This window comes from Seriola dumerili, unplaced genomic scaffold (genome assembly GCF_002260705.1).
Source record: "Seriola dumerili isolate Sdu_G_001 unplaced genomic scaffold, Sdu_1.0 BDQW01000147.1, whole genome shotgun sequence".
NCBI lineage: Eukaryota > Metazoa > Chordata > Actinopteri > Carangiformes > Carangidae > Seriola > Seriola dumerili.
In genome coordinates this window covers 308944-323570 of record NW_019174402.1, presented here as the reverse complement: position 1 = coordinate 323570, position 14627 = coordinate 308944, and the positions used below count along the sequence as shown (strand labels likewise).

Below are 14627 nucleotides of genomic sequence, written 5' to 3'. Positions count from 1 at the left end.
AATAGTATAGTATGGCATAAAAATGTAAAAAAACGTCATAGTATAGTATGGCATAAAAGGTCAAAAAAACATCATGGTATATTAAGGCATAAAATGTCATAAAAACGTCATTGTATAGTGAGGCATAAGACGACATAGTATAGTAAGGCATAAAAATGCCAAAAAATGTAATAGTATAGTATGGCATAAAAATGTAAAAAAACGTCATAGTATAGTATGGCATAAAAGGTCAAAAAAACATCATGGTATATTAAGGCATAAAATGTCATAAAAACGTCATTGTATAGTGAGGCATAAGACGACATAGTATAGTAAGGCATAAAAATGCCAAAAAATGTAATAGTATAGTATGGCATAAAAATGTAAAAAAACGTCATAGTATAGTATGGCATAAAAGGTCAAAAAAACATCATGGTATATTAAGGCATAAAATGTCATAAAAACGTCATTGTATAGTGAGGCATAAGACGACATAGTATAGTAAGGCATAAAAATGCCAAAAAATGTAATACTATAGTATGGCATAAAAATGTAAAAAAACGTCATAGTATAGTATGGCAAAAAAGGTCAAAAAAACATCATGGTATATTAAGGCATAAAATGTCATAAAAATGTCATAGTATGGAAAAGAATTAAACGAAATAGTATAGTAAGGCATAAAAATGCCAAAAAATGTAATAGTATAGTATGCAATAAAAATGTAAAAAAAACGTCATAGTATAGTATGGCATAAAAGGTCAAAAAAACATCATGGTATATTAGTGCATAAAATGTCATAAAAACGTCATAGTATGGTAAAGAATTAAACGATATAGTATAGTAAGGCATAATAATGCCAAAAAATGTAAGAGTATAGTATGGCATAAAAGGTCAAAAAAACATCATGGTATATTAGTGCATAAAATGTCATAAAAACGTCATAGTATGGTAAAGAATTAAACGATATAGTATAGTAAGGCATAATAATGCCAAAAAATGTAAGAGTATAGTATGGCATAAAAGGTCAAAAAAACATCATGGTATATTAGTGCATAAAATGTCATAAAAACGTCATAGTATAGTATGGCATAAAATGTCATAAAAACGTCATAGTATAGTGAGGCATAAGACGACATAGTATAGAAAGGCATAAAAATGCCAAAAAATGTAAGAGTATAGTATGGCATAAAATGTCAAAAAAACATCATGGTATATTAGTGCATAAAATGTCATAAAAACATCATTGTATAGTGAGGCATAAGATGACATAGTATAGTAAGGCATAAAAATGTCAAAAAACGTCATAATATAGTATGGCATAAAAATGCCAAAAATGCAATAGTATAGTATGGCATAAAAGGTCAAAAAAACATCATGGTATAGTATGGCATAAAATGTCATAAAAACGTCATAGTATTGAAAAGAATTAAACGAAATAGTATAGTAAGGCATAAAAATGCCAAAAAATGCAATAGTCAAGTATGGCATAAAATTGTCAAAAAACGTCATACTATAATATGGCATAAAATGTCATAAAAACGTCATAGTAGGGAAAAGAATTAAACGAAATAATATAGTAAGGTATAAAAATGAAAAAAACGTCATAGTATAGTATGGCATAAAAGGTCAAAAAAACATCATGGTATATTAATGCATAAAAGGTCATAAAAACGTCTGAGTATGGTAAAGAATTAAACAATATAGTATATTAAGGCATAAAAATGCCAAAAATGAAATAGTATAGTATGGCATAAAAATGTAAAAAAACGTCATAGTATAGTATGGCATTAAAGATCAAAAAAACATCATGGTATATTTAGGCATAAAATGTCATAAAAACCTCACTGTAAAGTGAGGCATAAGACAACATAGTATAGAAAGGCATAAAAATGCCAAAAAATGTAATAGTATAGCATGGCATAAAAAATGTAAAAAAACGTCATAGTATAGTATGGCATAAAAGGTCAAAAAAACATCATGGTATATTAAGGCATAAAAGGTCATAAAAACGTCTGAGTATGGTAAAGAATTAAACGATATAGTATAGTAAGGCATAAAAATGCCAAAAAATGTAATAGTATAGTATGGCATAAAAATGTAAAAAAACATCATAGTATAGTATGGCATAAAAGGTAAAAAAAACATCATGGTATATTAAGGCATAAAATGTCATAAAAACGTCATTGTATAGTGAGGCATAAGACGACATAGTATAGTAAGGCATAAAAATGCCAAAAAATGTAATAGTATAGTATGGCATAAAAATGTAAAAAAACGTCATAGTATAGTATGGCATAAAAGGTCAAAAAAACATCATGGTATATTAAGGCATAAAATGTCATAAAAACGTCACTGTATAGTGAGGCATAAGACGACATAGTATAGTAAGGCATAAAAATGCCAAAAAATGCAATAGTCAAGTATGGCATAAAATTGTCAAAAAACGTCATACTATAATATGGCATAAAATGTCATAAAAACGTCATAGTATGGAAAAGAATTAAACGAAATAGTATAGTAAGGCATAAAAATGCCAAAAATGCAATAATATAGTATGGCATAAAAGGTCAAAAAAACATCATGGTATATTAAGGCATAAAAGGTCATAAAAACGTCTGAGTATGGTAAAGGATTAAACGAAATAGTATAGAAAGGCATAAAAATGCCAAAAAATGTAATAGTATAGTATGGCATAAAAATGTAAAAAAACGTCATAGTATAGTATGGCATAAAAGGTCAAAAAAACATCATGGTATATTAGTGCATAAAATGTCATAAAAACGTCATTGTATAGTGAGGCATAAGACGACATAGTATAGTAAGGCATAAAAATTCCAAAAAATGTAATAGTAAAGTAAGGCAGAAAAATGTCAAAAAACGTCATAGTATAGTAAGGCAGAAAAATGTCAAAAAACGTCATAGTATAGTATGGCATGAAATGTCATGAAAACGTCATAGTATAAAAAGAATTAAACGAAATAGTATGGTAAGGCATAAAAATGCCAAAAAATGTAATAGTATAGCCTGCAATAAAAAATGTAAAAAAACGTCATAGTATAGTATGGCATAAAAGGTCAAAAAAACATCATGGTATATTAAGGCATAAAAGGTCATAAAAACGTCTGAGTATGGTAAAGAATTAAACGACATAGTATAGTAAGGCATAAAAATGCCAAAAAATGTAATAGTATAGTATGGCATAAAAATGTAAAAAAACGTCATAGTATAGTATGGCATAAAAGGTCAAAAAAACATCATGGTATATTAAGGCATAAAATGTCATAAAAACGTCATTGTATAGTGAGGCATAAAACGACATAGTATAGTAAGGCATAAAAATGCCAAAAAATGTAATAGTATAGTATGGCATAAAAATGTAAAAAAACGTCATAGTATAGTATGGCATAAAAGGTCAAAAAAACATCATGGTATATTAAGGCATAAAATGTCATAAAAACGTCATTGTATAGTGAGGCATAAGACGACATAGTATAGTAAGGCATAAAAATGCCAAAAAATGTAATAGTATAGTATGGCATAAAAATGTAAAAAAACGTCATAGTATAGTATGGCATAAAAGGTCAAAAAAACATCATGGTATATTAAGGCATAAAATGTCATAAAAACGTCATTGTATAGTGAGGCATAAGACGACATAGTATAGTAAGGCATAAAAATGCCAAAAAATGTAATAGTATAGTATGGCATAAAAATGTAAAAAAACGTCATAGTATAGTATGGCATAAAAGGTCAAAAAAACATCATGGTATATTAAGGCATAAAATGTCATAAAAACGTCATTGTATAGTGAGGCATAAGACGACATAGTATAGTAAGGCATAAAAATGCCAAAAAATGTAATAGTATAGTATGGCATAAAAATGTAAAAAAACGTCATAGTATAGTATGGCATAAAAGGTCAAAAAAACATCATGGTATATTAAGGCATAAAATGTCATAAAAACGTCATTGTATAGTGAGGCATAAGACGACATAGTATAGTAAGGCATAAAAATGCCAAAAAATGTAATAGTATAGTATGGCATAAAAATGTAAAAAAACGTCATAGTATAGTATGGCATAAAAGGTCAAAAAAACATCATGGTATATTAAGGCATAAAAGGTCATAAAAACGTCTGAGTATGGTAAAGAATTAAACAACATAGTATAGTAAGGCATAAAAATGCCAAAAAATGTAATAGTATAGTATGGCATAAAAATGTAAAAAAAACGTCATAGTATAGTATGGCATAAAAGGTCAAAAAACATCATGGTATATTAAGGCACAAAAGGTCATAAAAACGTCATAGTATGGTAAAGAATTAAACAAAATAGTATATTAAGGCATAAAAATGCCAAAAATGTAATAGTATAGTATGGCATAAAAATGTAAAAAAACGTCATAGTATAGTATGGCATTAAAGGTCAAAAAAACATCATGGTATATTAAGGCATAAAATGTCATAAAAACGTCACTGTAAAGTGAGGCATAAGACAACATAGTATAGTAAGGCATAAAAATTCCAAAAAATGTAATAGTATAGTATGGCATAAAAATGTCAAAAAACGTCATAGTATAGTATGGCATGAAATGTCATAAAAACGTCATAGTATGAAAAAGAATTAAACAAAATAGTATAGAAAGGCATAAAAATGCCAAAAAATGTAATAGTATAGCATGGCATAAAAAATGTAAAAAAACGTCATAGTATAGTATGGCATAAAAGGTCAAAAAAACATCATGGTATATTAAGGCATAAAAGGTCATAAAAACGTCTGAGTATGGTAAAGAATTAAACGATATAGTATAGTAAGGCATAAAAATGCCAAAAAATGTAATAGTATAGTATGGCATAAAAATGTAAAAAAAACGTCATAGTATAGTATGGCATAAAAGGTCAAAAAAACATCATGGTATATTAAGGCATAAAATGTCATAAAAACGTCACTGTATAGTGAGGCATAAGACGACATAGTATAGTAAGGCATAAAAATGCCAAAAAATGCAATAGTCAAGTATGGCATAAAATTGTCAAAAAACGTCATACTATAATATGGCATAAAATGTCATAAAAACGTAATGGTATGGAAAAGAATTAAACGAAATAGTATAGTAAGGCATAAAAATGCCAAAAATGCAATAGTATAGTATGGCATAAAAGGTCAAAAAAACATCATGGTATATTAAGGCATAAAAGGTCATAAAAACGTCTGAGTATGGTAAAGGATTAAACGAAATAGTATAGAAAGGCATAAAAATGCCAAAAAATGTAATAGTATAGTATGGCATAAAAATGTAAAAAAAACGTCATGGTATATTAAGGCATAAAATGTCATAAAAACGTCTCAGTATGGTAAAGAATAAAACGACATAGTCTAGTAAGGTATAAAATACCAGAAAACACCATAATATATAAAGACATAAAATATCATAAAAATGTCAGAGTATGGTAAGGCATAAGACAACATAGTATAGTAAGGTATAAAAATGCCAACAAACATCATAGTATAGTAAGGTATAAAAATGCCAAAAAAAGGTCATAGTATATCAAGGCATAAAAGGTCATAAAGACGTCATAGCATGGTAAGGAATGAAACGACATAGTATAGTAAGGCATAGAAATGCTAAGAAAACGTCATAATATAGTAAGGCATAAAATGCCAAAAAACATTATAATATTTAAAGGCATAAAATATCATAAAAACGTCACTGTATGGTAAGGCACAAGACGACATAGTATATAGTAAGTCATAAAAATGCCAAAAAATTTAATAGTATAGTATGGAATAAATTAGCATAGTATATTAAGGCACAAAAGGTCATAAAAACGTCTTAGTATAGTAAAGAATAAAACAACATAGTATGGTAACGTATAAAAATACCAAAAAATTTCATAGTATTCTATGGCATAAAAATGTCAAGAACCGTCATAGTACATTAAGGCATAAAAGGTCATAAAAACATCATCGCATGGTAAGGAATAAAACAACATGGTATAGTAAGGAATAAAATGCCAAAAATGCAATAGAATAGTATGGCATGAAAATGAGAAAAAACGTCATAGTAAGGCATAAGACGACATAGTATAATAAGGCAGAAAAACCTCAAAAAACGTCATAGGTTACTAAGGCATAAAACGGCATAGTATAGTAAGGCACAAAAACATCGAAAACGTCATGGTACCCAGAGAAAACCCATGCAGGCAGAGGGAGAACATGCAAAATCCAAACACAAAAGTCCCAAGCCTTCAGGATTCGAACTCTCAACCTCCTGAATTTAAGGAGGATGCTCAATCCACTACTCCACCTTGCCACACCTTTTCAAAGTTAAAGTATAGTCATACATAAAAACCTCATAGGCTGTTAAGGCTTAAAGGGTCGTAATGTGGTAAGGTAAAATAAAGTCATATTATGGTGAGGCATAAAAATGTCGTTATGTACTAAGGCATAAAATTCATAGTATAGTATAGCATGAAAAAGTCATGCTATATTATGGTATAAAGTCATAGTATAGTAAGGCATAACAAATGTCATAGTATCGTCAGACATAAAGAGTCAAAGTATAGTAAAGCGTAGGAGTGACCAATTAAACTAATGTGCATGTTTTTTGACTGCGGGAGGAAGCCGGAATAACCAAAGAAGCCCCGTGCAGGTATATGGAGAAAATACAAACTCTACAAAGACAGGGATTTGAACCCAGAACCTTGTCTGTGGCAGGTATGAGCTCTAACCATTGTACCACCGTGCCTCTCTACTAAAAGACATGAAAAAAAACATAGCATAGTAAGGCATAAAAACATCAACAAACGTCATAGTATAGTAAGGGATAAAAATGTCATAAAACATCATATTATCGTAAAGCATAAAACAAAGTATAGTTGGGTATAAAAACGTAAAAAAGCATCATACTATAGTAAGGTATAAAACATAGTATAGTAAGGTATAAAAACGTAAAATACTGTCATAGTATAGTAAGGCACAAAAATGTCAAAAAATGTCATTTTATAGTAAGGCATAAAACGTCATAGTATAGTCAGGCATAAAAACGTAAAAAAAATGTAATAGTATAGTATGGCATAAAACATAAAAAAAACATCATAGTATATTAAGGCATAAAATGTCATAAAAACGTCATTGAATGGTAAGGCATGAGACGACATAGTATAGTAAGGTATAAAAATACCAAAAAACATCATAGTATAGTATGGCATAAAAATTTCAAAAAACTTCATAGTATTTTAAGAACATTTACACTGTCAATATGAAATCAAAATCAACTGAATCGGTGAGACTCAGACACAGCCCGGGGATGTGACTACTGATACTGGAGTGGGACTGGTCGACTCGGTCACATGCACATTTCCCCCTTGTGGCATGAAAATGCCAAAAAATGTATTAGTATACTATGGCATAAAACGTCAAAAAAACGTCATACTATAGTATGGCATAAAATGCCAAAAAACATCATAATATTTAAAGGCATAAAATATCATAAAAATGTCATTGTATAGTGAGGAATAAGACGACATAGTATATAGTAAGTCATAAAAATGCCAAAAAATGTAATAGTATTGTATGGCATAAAATGTCAAAAAACGTCATAGTATATTAAGGCATAAAAGGTTATAAAAACTGGAGGTACTTCCTCCAGGAAATAACTGTACCCTGGTTCTCTTAAATCCAACACTGATATAAGCTTGACAATTTCCCCTAAATTTTAAATAGGTATTTAAGATATTGCATTCAGTCAATCATGTGTATTTTTGCAATATAAAACAGTAATTTACTTCAAAAAAATTTAGAAAAAGTAAGGATGAAGGAGGCTTAGCCATGTGAAAGCACCAAAATCCAACATACAGGATAGGTATTTTTTCTGGGGGTGATTTTGGAGAGATCTGTGTTTGCACCATGAAAGTTGAAATGAAAATCTTTGAACGTTGAAATGAAAATTGTTTCTGTGAAAAGAAGTACCCTGAGCAGGCCTAAATGCAAGTGTAATTTCATGCCGAAACAAGTACCCAAATTACACTGCACCATCTCATCAGCATAAACACAACCTCAGCTGCTCCACTCCTCTCACATCGATATGTTTAGAGCCAGAAAATTACAACACAGGTGTAAGTGCAAATAATGGACTTCAGTCTGATGAAAATGGGATAGCACTGCGTTGGTGCTAACATACGCTTTTTATTGGCACTAAATCAGAGGCTCTTGTGTCTTGTCAAACACTCGAAACAGTTTCTTACAACGATTCAAAGAGTTTCTCTCGTTCACATTAATCTTGTATAAAATGATAGAACTGATTATGAGACTTCAACACATAGAAAATGTTCCTAATGATCAGATGTTACATAATATACACAGTCAGTGCCTGTACAAATTTCAGTACATCTGTCATCTATAGAACCCGGTTGCTCTGCTCTTCAAGACGATGTTGTACAATTACTGGTTCCACCATTTTAAAAACAGTTGACCTAATGAGCTGTTTTAACCAAAAATATATCACCTCTCTCAATGTCACATTCTTAAAGTCAAAATTACCTTTCCATTAAGACAATGATCTTCTCTCAATGTACACACACTGACAATATTGTTCCAACATCAATGTGGCTTTAACGCTGCAGCTCTAGGAAACTGAGTGACACTATTAGGTAAACATGGACAAAGATCCCCAGTGGATTATTTCCAGTACTGTGTTGAAACCACAAAACACCTCTGGAGTCAACCTGGAGCCCTTGTTCATTACAGCAAAGTGTACCCAATAAAATGCCTCATAGAATTGGCCAATAACATCAAACAGTGCCCATTCGCTCTGACCTGTTCACACATTATTCTGCTGTATTATTGCAAGTTTCATTTTTATAGATGGGATATAATCTCCATGCCCTCATCTTGGTGTTAAGTACTGTGACATCAATATTGTTCAGAGATAGGAGACAATTAACCATCTTTTTTTCCCTGAAACCAAAACTATTATTGTGTCTGTTTCGTTTTTATTTAAAGTGGGTTTAATGTGCAATTGGCTTTTGTTTCCTCCCTTCCTATCCTTATCTCAAATCCTTTTTCATCCTCCATCTTGCTTTTCTTTTATTCCCTGTTCTGCCATTTCTTCTGCTATGCCTAATCTATCTCTTCCCCCATCTCATTCACTTTCTCCTCTGTCTCTGCTCCAGTGTGACTGCGGTGCGTCTGCCTGACAGTTTATCCTTTGTCGTCTACGAGTTCTGGGATGGAGAGGAGGAGTGGAAGAAGTGAGTATTCAATCACATCTGACTTAGAAGGGAACATTTCAATCTCAAACCTAAGCTCCTCGCTGATATCGGTCACTCATGCTGTTATTAAGAGCTTTTTGATTTTGAGTGTTGATGTGTTAGAAGTAGCTTTCCTGCTGTGATGCTAAAAATAATCCAAAACAACAGACAGAATGAAACTGTGTGTAAATGCTGAAGAAGGTACCTTGCTGCACAATGTTTAATTCCCCACTGCTGATCCGCTTTAAAAGTATTAAAAGTCATTACTGAGTGTGGACATTCATTTTCTTTCTGAAAATGTCTTTGAGTCAGCACTCTGCCTCCTCCTGAAAGTTTTTTGGAGCTGACATTGCCATTCCCTCCTGCCATTGTTTTCATTGATTGGTGATTGCCAAATAAAGAGAGCGCTCACTTTTCTTCCATTACTGTCATGAGCCTGTTGGAAAAATTCCTCCATCCACATTTAATTAGCATTCTTCAGCCATTCACTCCCCCTAGAGTTGCTGAAGCACTCAAGTTGCGTCAGGTCGTCATGATTTAGTGATGGTGCTGGGCATGAGGAGAGGCTGCTGATGTAGCTGCCTGCTGATCTGAGTTTCTGCTCCACTGCTCACAGCATCTCACTGCCATTAATATTTCAACTCTTACAGTAAAGGCTAAGGGCCTCGCAAAGCGGTTTGAGGCTATGTGTTCCCATGTGCGTTTATGAGTGGCTGCAGATATACATACAGTTCATATATGCTGTGTGTAAAGCTGCATGTGTGCTCTCTCACCCTCTCTGATTCCAGGCACCTCCAGTCGCCCCCCAATAAAGCCTTTCAGCATGTGAAGGTGGACACACTGTGCCAGCCAGAGGCCGTGTCCTCTGTAGCCGTGCCAGGTAAGTGGTAAAATACTACAGAATAAAATAAGGACTGTTAATGAACCTTATTTTGTCATCAGTTAAAAGAGCAGGCCAGTGACTTTAGACATAATGATCAAGTCTATGATTGAATCTGAGCTTGAAATACATGGGCATTTGCCACCCATACAGAAATGTAATATATGACATATACTGCCTCAGACCCTACTGTATATTATAGTGAAAGGCTTTGGGATGGATATATATTTATGTAACATATGTCTAAACATAAGCAAAAATGCATAAACATACATATTTGTATGGGCTAGACATATAAGTTATTATATGAAACAATTTCTAATATGTTTTGTATATAATTTATACATACATCTTTTTATATTATCTTTTTTATGTACATATAGTTCATATATGGAAATGTATTATATGTACATGTATTACATTTGCGTGACTCAAGCAGCGGGTTGCCATATGGAAAGTGCAGGATTCTTTGTTTTTGGAGTGATCCACATTAGGCACTAAAAGCCAAGATAGATCTGTTCCAATACCCACACTGGTAATATTTGCAAGTAGTCAATTGCCCATGTGACAGATTTATGGTATCTGCTAATAGTATCAAAATGCTTGATGTCACTAGAGCTCACTGGCTTAGTTAGAGAGGCCATTGCATCACTCACTCAAAAACATGACTCAGTCAAGCTCAGATGATGTGCTTTTTTTATTTTATTTCCATATAATAGACTTGTACTATTTATTGCAAATGGATATACAGTTAGATTCTGTGGAAAATGAATCTGAGCAGCAGCAAGGATTCTGCTGAGAGAGCGCTAATCCCCAAAACATTTCAGATACAGCATCAGGTACAGAAATAAACATGAACATGAGCTTAGATAGTAGATAGTGAGATAATACCAAAGCATAAATGATGTGAGGAGGAGGTCCAGGTGGTGAAGGGAGTTGCATAGAAAACAGCATCGGCAATAAAGAATCAGCAGAGTAATAGAGTTACACACTTAGCTCAAAACATAGCAGTATTTTGACAAATGTCATCATCAAGTGTGAATTCAAGAAAATTTAGTGGTCAAGAAAGCAAGTAGTCAGCAGTGTTAGGACAGACCAGAACCTTTTTTCTTCTTAAATAATGTCTATTGAAAGTCCTTAATCAATATAAGTATAATATAATTAAAGTGGGGTCGATAAATAATCTTCAGATAGTTTTTTATTTTTTTTATATTGACTTGATTCATTGTTCAGTTTGTAATATATCAGAAAAACAGCCCAAAATTAAGTCTTGAAATAATTTGTTTGTTCCAATCAGCAGTCCAAACCCAAATATATTCAATATAATAAACATATAAACCAGAGAAAAGCAGCAACCACCTTTGAGAGCTGAAATCAGTGAATGTTTCATGTCAATAAAGTCTCTTTTGAATTTGAATGTTTCACATTTTGCCTTGATAAATGACTTAAATTACTACCACTTATCAAAATTTTAGGTCATCATTAAAAAAACAATAGAACAAAACAGAATAGAACAGAATTTAGGAACAGACAGTATCCAATAGTACACAATTAGGAGCAGATCTCTGAACTAATCCTATAAAACATATCATTGTTTAGTCAGTTGAGGCTGCCTGAGTAATTACTGGAGGTTCAGATGCATTGAACAACTAAAGCAACCTGGCACATGAAGATGGCATCATTTAAAACAACTGACACGCCGGCATAACATCATGCTCTGAGACACAGGCTGCCAGTGGCTTGAGGTGATGCCTGGCAGACTGCCACTTGTATTTTTTTTTTCTTGTCCAACTCTCATTTTTTGACCATCTCATCACCACCGCCCTTTGCCCTTCTCTTTCTCAAACTCACACTTCATCTTCTTTCTCTGCCTTGCCAAATTTCTTTTCCTTTCTTCTCTATTCAATCTACGTCTCCTCTCATTCCCTGACACGTTTTTCTGTCTGTGCTTCCTCTGTGGCTCATTTTCTCTTCAATCTTTTTTCTTTCTTTCCAACCTCTTTCTCACTTCCCTCTCTCTTCCTTTCTCTCTCTTTGCAGCCGCCTGGTGCAGTGTGGAAAAGGGACTGAGCATGAAGATATTCAACTACACGCCAAGACTCCTGGCTCGCTCCCCACTTCCTCTTGATTCCCCCTCCGTCCTGAAACTTTTTCCTTCTGCAATTTCACCCACCTCACTCCCTCTCTTCTCCTTTCACTCCTCACATTCCTCAACTCTTTTTTGTAAGTACATGTTTCAACAGTACAAATGAATGGTGTCAACTGCAGTGAAAATTGAACAGTGCATTTTACAATAGTGAGATTACTTAAAACGCATTTGCATCTCACCACGGTAGGTTTGGCTGGCTCAAGATTTTGGATTATTTCATGTTCAATGCTTTTCAAGTAGGCTTTGAGCCACTGGTGGTGGAGTTTGTCATGTAGCAAGGACCCCGGGGTTGAGTTTTTCAATGTAGCAGTAACTGTTTTTGGGTAGTGTATTGTGGAATATTTCATTTTATTTTTCCACACTTATTAAGATTAGATTCACTATAGAAAGCTCATCTATGTAGCTGTCATTTCATAGCAGCTGCTCATTCCAAATTTGTTCACATACCGTGATTGTTCTAGTAATAATTGCATTATTTTGTTTGTGTAAATGAAATGCTTTGGACATTATTCTCACATCAGCCATTCTGAACTCACATCGACATGTTGAGTAAGATGAAGGAGTAGACAACAGACCAGTTGCCAGATTTAGCTTGCAATCTCAGGAACAAACTGAATGCTTGAATTTAGCTTGAAGGTTAGCTAGCCCACTAGCTAGCTGTAAGAGACTATTGTCCTCAAGTAATTGAGTTTGGTTGTGTCAAATTGTTACGGTGAAAAAAAACTAAAACATGAAGGCTTTCCAAGGAAGTGCAATGGGTTTTTTAGAAATGAAGTAAGTATAAAATGTGTAGTTTTAGATTTTCTGCTCAAGGATGTGTGACAAGAGCAAGCTAGAATCGCATGTCTTGGCTCACGAAACGCTGATGTGTAAACTTGTTCTATAATTTTATATTTACTTTATAATGTACTTTTTTGTATATCATTTTCAACTTCAAACACAAGAGTTTAACACAAGAACTTAATACGACGTCCACCGCTGTTAGATCTCATAGCTGGCTGTAGTAGGCTAACTACCCTATATTAGCCTTAATTTAAGCTAACCCTTATTTTGCGACCCCATTTTTTTGGGGGAGGGTGGGCAAAAAATTGAAGGTATAGGACCTTGAGAAAAGGGAGGCAGATACATCTGACTATTTAAATGTATTAAATTTAAAAAATCTAATTTCTCCAACATACCAATGAAAGAGTGACATAGCATTAGCTTGATAACATTCCCCTAATACACTCATCGCTATCAGAAAAACATGGTTGTAACCTTAAGTTTTAAATGCCTAGTGACATGTGTTGTCCATGAATGTATGATGCTATTTTTCAAGTCTAATTTCGGAGGTGGGAAACTTAAACATTATCTTATAACTAAGAAGCCAGTATTGTTATACACAAAAATGAAAACCTTTATTCCTCTTCAGTTTCTCATTTATTTTAATTGTGTGATTAGCTGAGTTTCTGATCCCAAGAACTTCACAATGGCTGCTGTGGGGTGTAATGTCTATGAGGGTGTCTACGTATATAGCATGTGTTAATTGAACACAGCAGACAATTGTCATGAGACAACAAAAAACCCACGCAATTCCGACATACAGAAACATTTAGAGTTATATTTCTTTATGTAGCTTTTATTTTGTCACTGGGATTTAGAGTTGAATCTCTGAAATAGACATCAGGGTAATTAAAGAGGTGAGATGATCTATCGTTTTGCTGTCAAAGGATAAATTCTGACTTAAGAAAGAGTCTGCTGCTACTTGAGACAAAAGAGGACTAAGTAGTGAGGAAAAAGGCAGCGCCACTGTTCTCCATGCAGCTAAACATTGTTTTATTTCTGTCTGTGAAATCTTGTCTAAATTGGCGATGGGTAGCCTATATTAGCCGTGTAAGTCTAGTAGAGATTGTACATATGCAAATGTTGTCTGATTATTCTGATTATATTTGTATTTATTGACATTTTTAGGCTATGGTGCACATTTTTCCTCAGTGGAAGTGGCAGTAGCTTTATAGGTGCTGTATATGCTTCTCTTGACAGTTTCTTTGAATCAGAATACCTTACCGATCAGAAACAGATACAACATCTGAATGACATTGAATATAAAGCCTTAAACATCACACATGCGAGAGGAGGTTTAAAGGGTTTTCAAAAGATGGCTTTTCCTTTTTTTGATGTGGATGTCAACTCCCAGTAGCAGGGAATTACCCACTCGTGGTCTTTCAGTACAGGCCTCTTGGCATTAGACTAACGCACACCAGTCTAATATATTTGACATAATACAGCTTCACATTTCAGAGATTTCTGGCAACCAGACTTATTCAGTTATCAACACATCACTGAAAAGAAACAACCGTTGATTCAAAAATAGAGACTTCAGCCGCAG

At 33.1% G+C, this 14627-nt stretch overlaps 1 protein-coding gene across 1 annotated transcript in view; it reads left to right on the top strand.

The window, feature by feature from the left end:
• The window catches only part of necab2 (N-terminal EF-hand calcium binding protein 2), a 119343-nt gene that overhangs the window by 103043 nt on the left and 1673 nt on the right, over nt 1–14627 (top strand). The window contains exons 11-12 of the mRNA XM_022750016.1: nt 9153–9230; nt 10019–10110. Coding sequence (XP_022605737.1) covers nt 9153–9230; nt 10019–10110 — 170 coding nt within the window. The remainder of the gene's footprint in view (nt 1–9152; nt 9231–10018; nt 10111–14627) is intronic.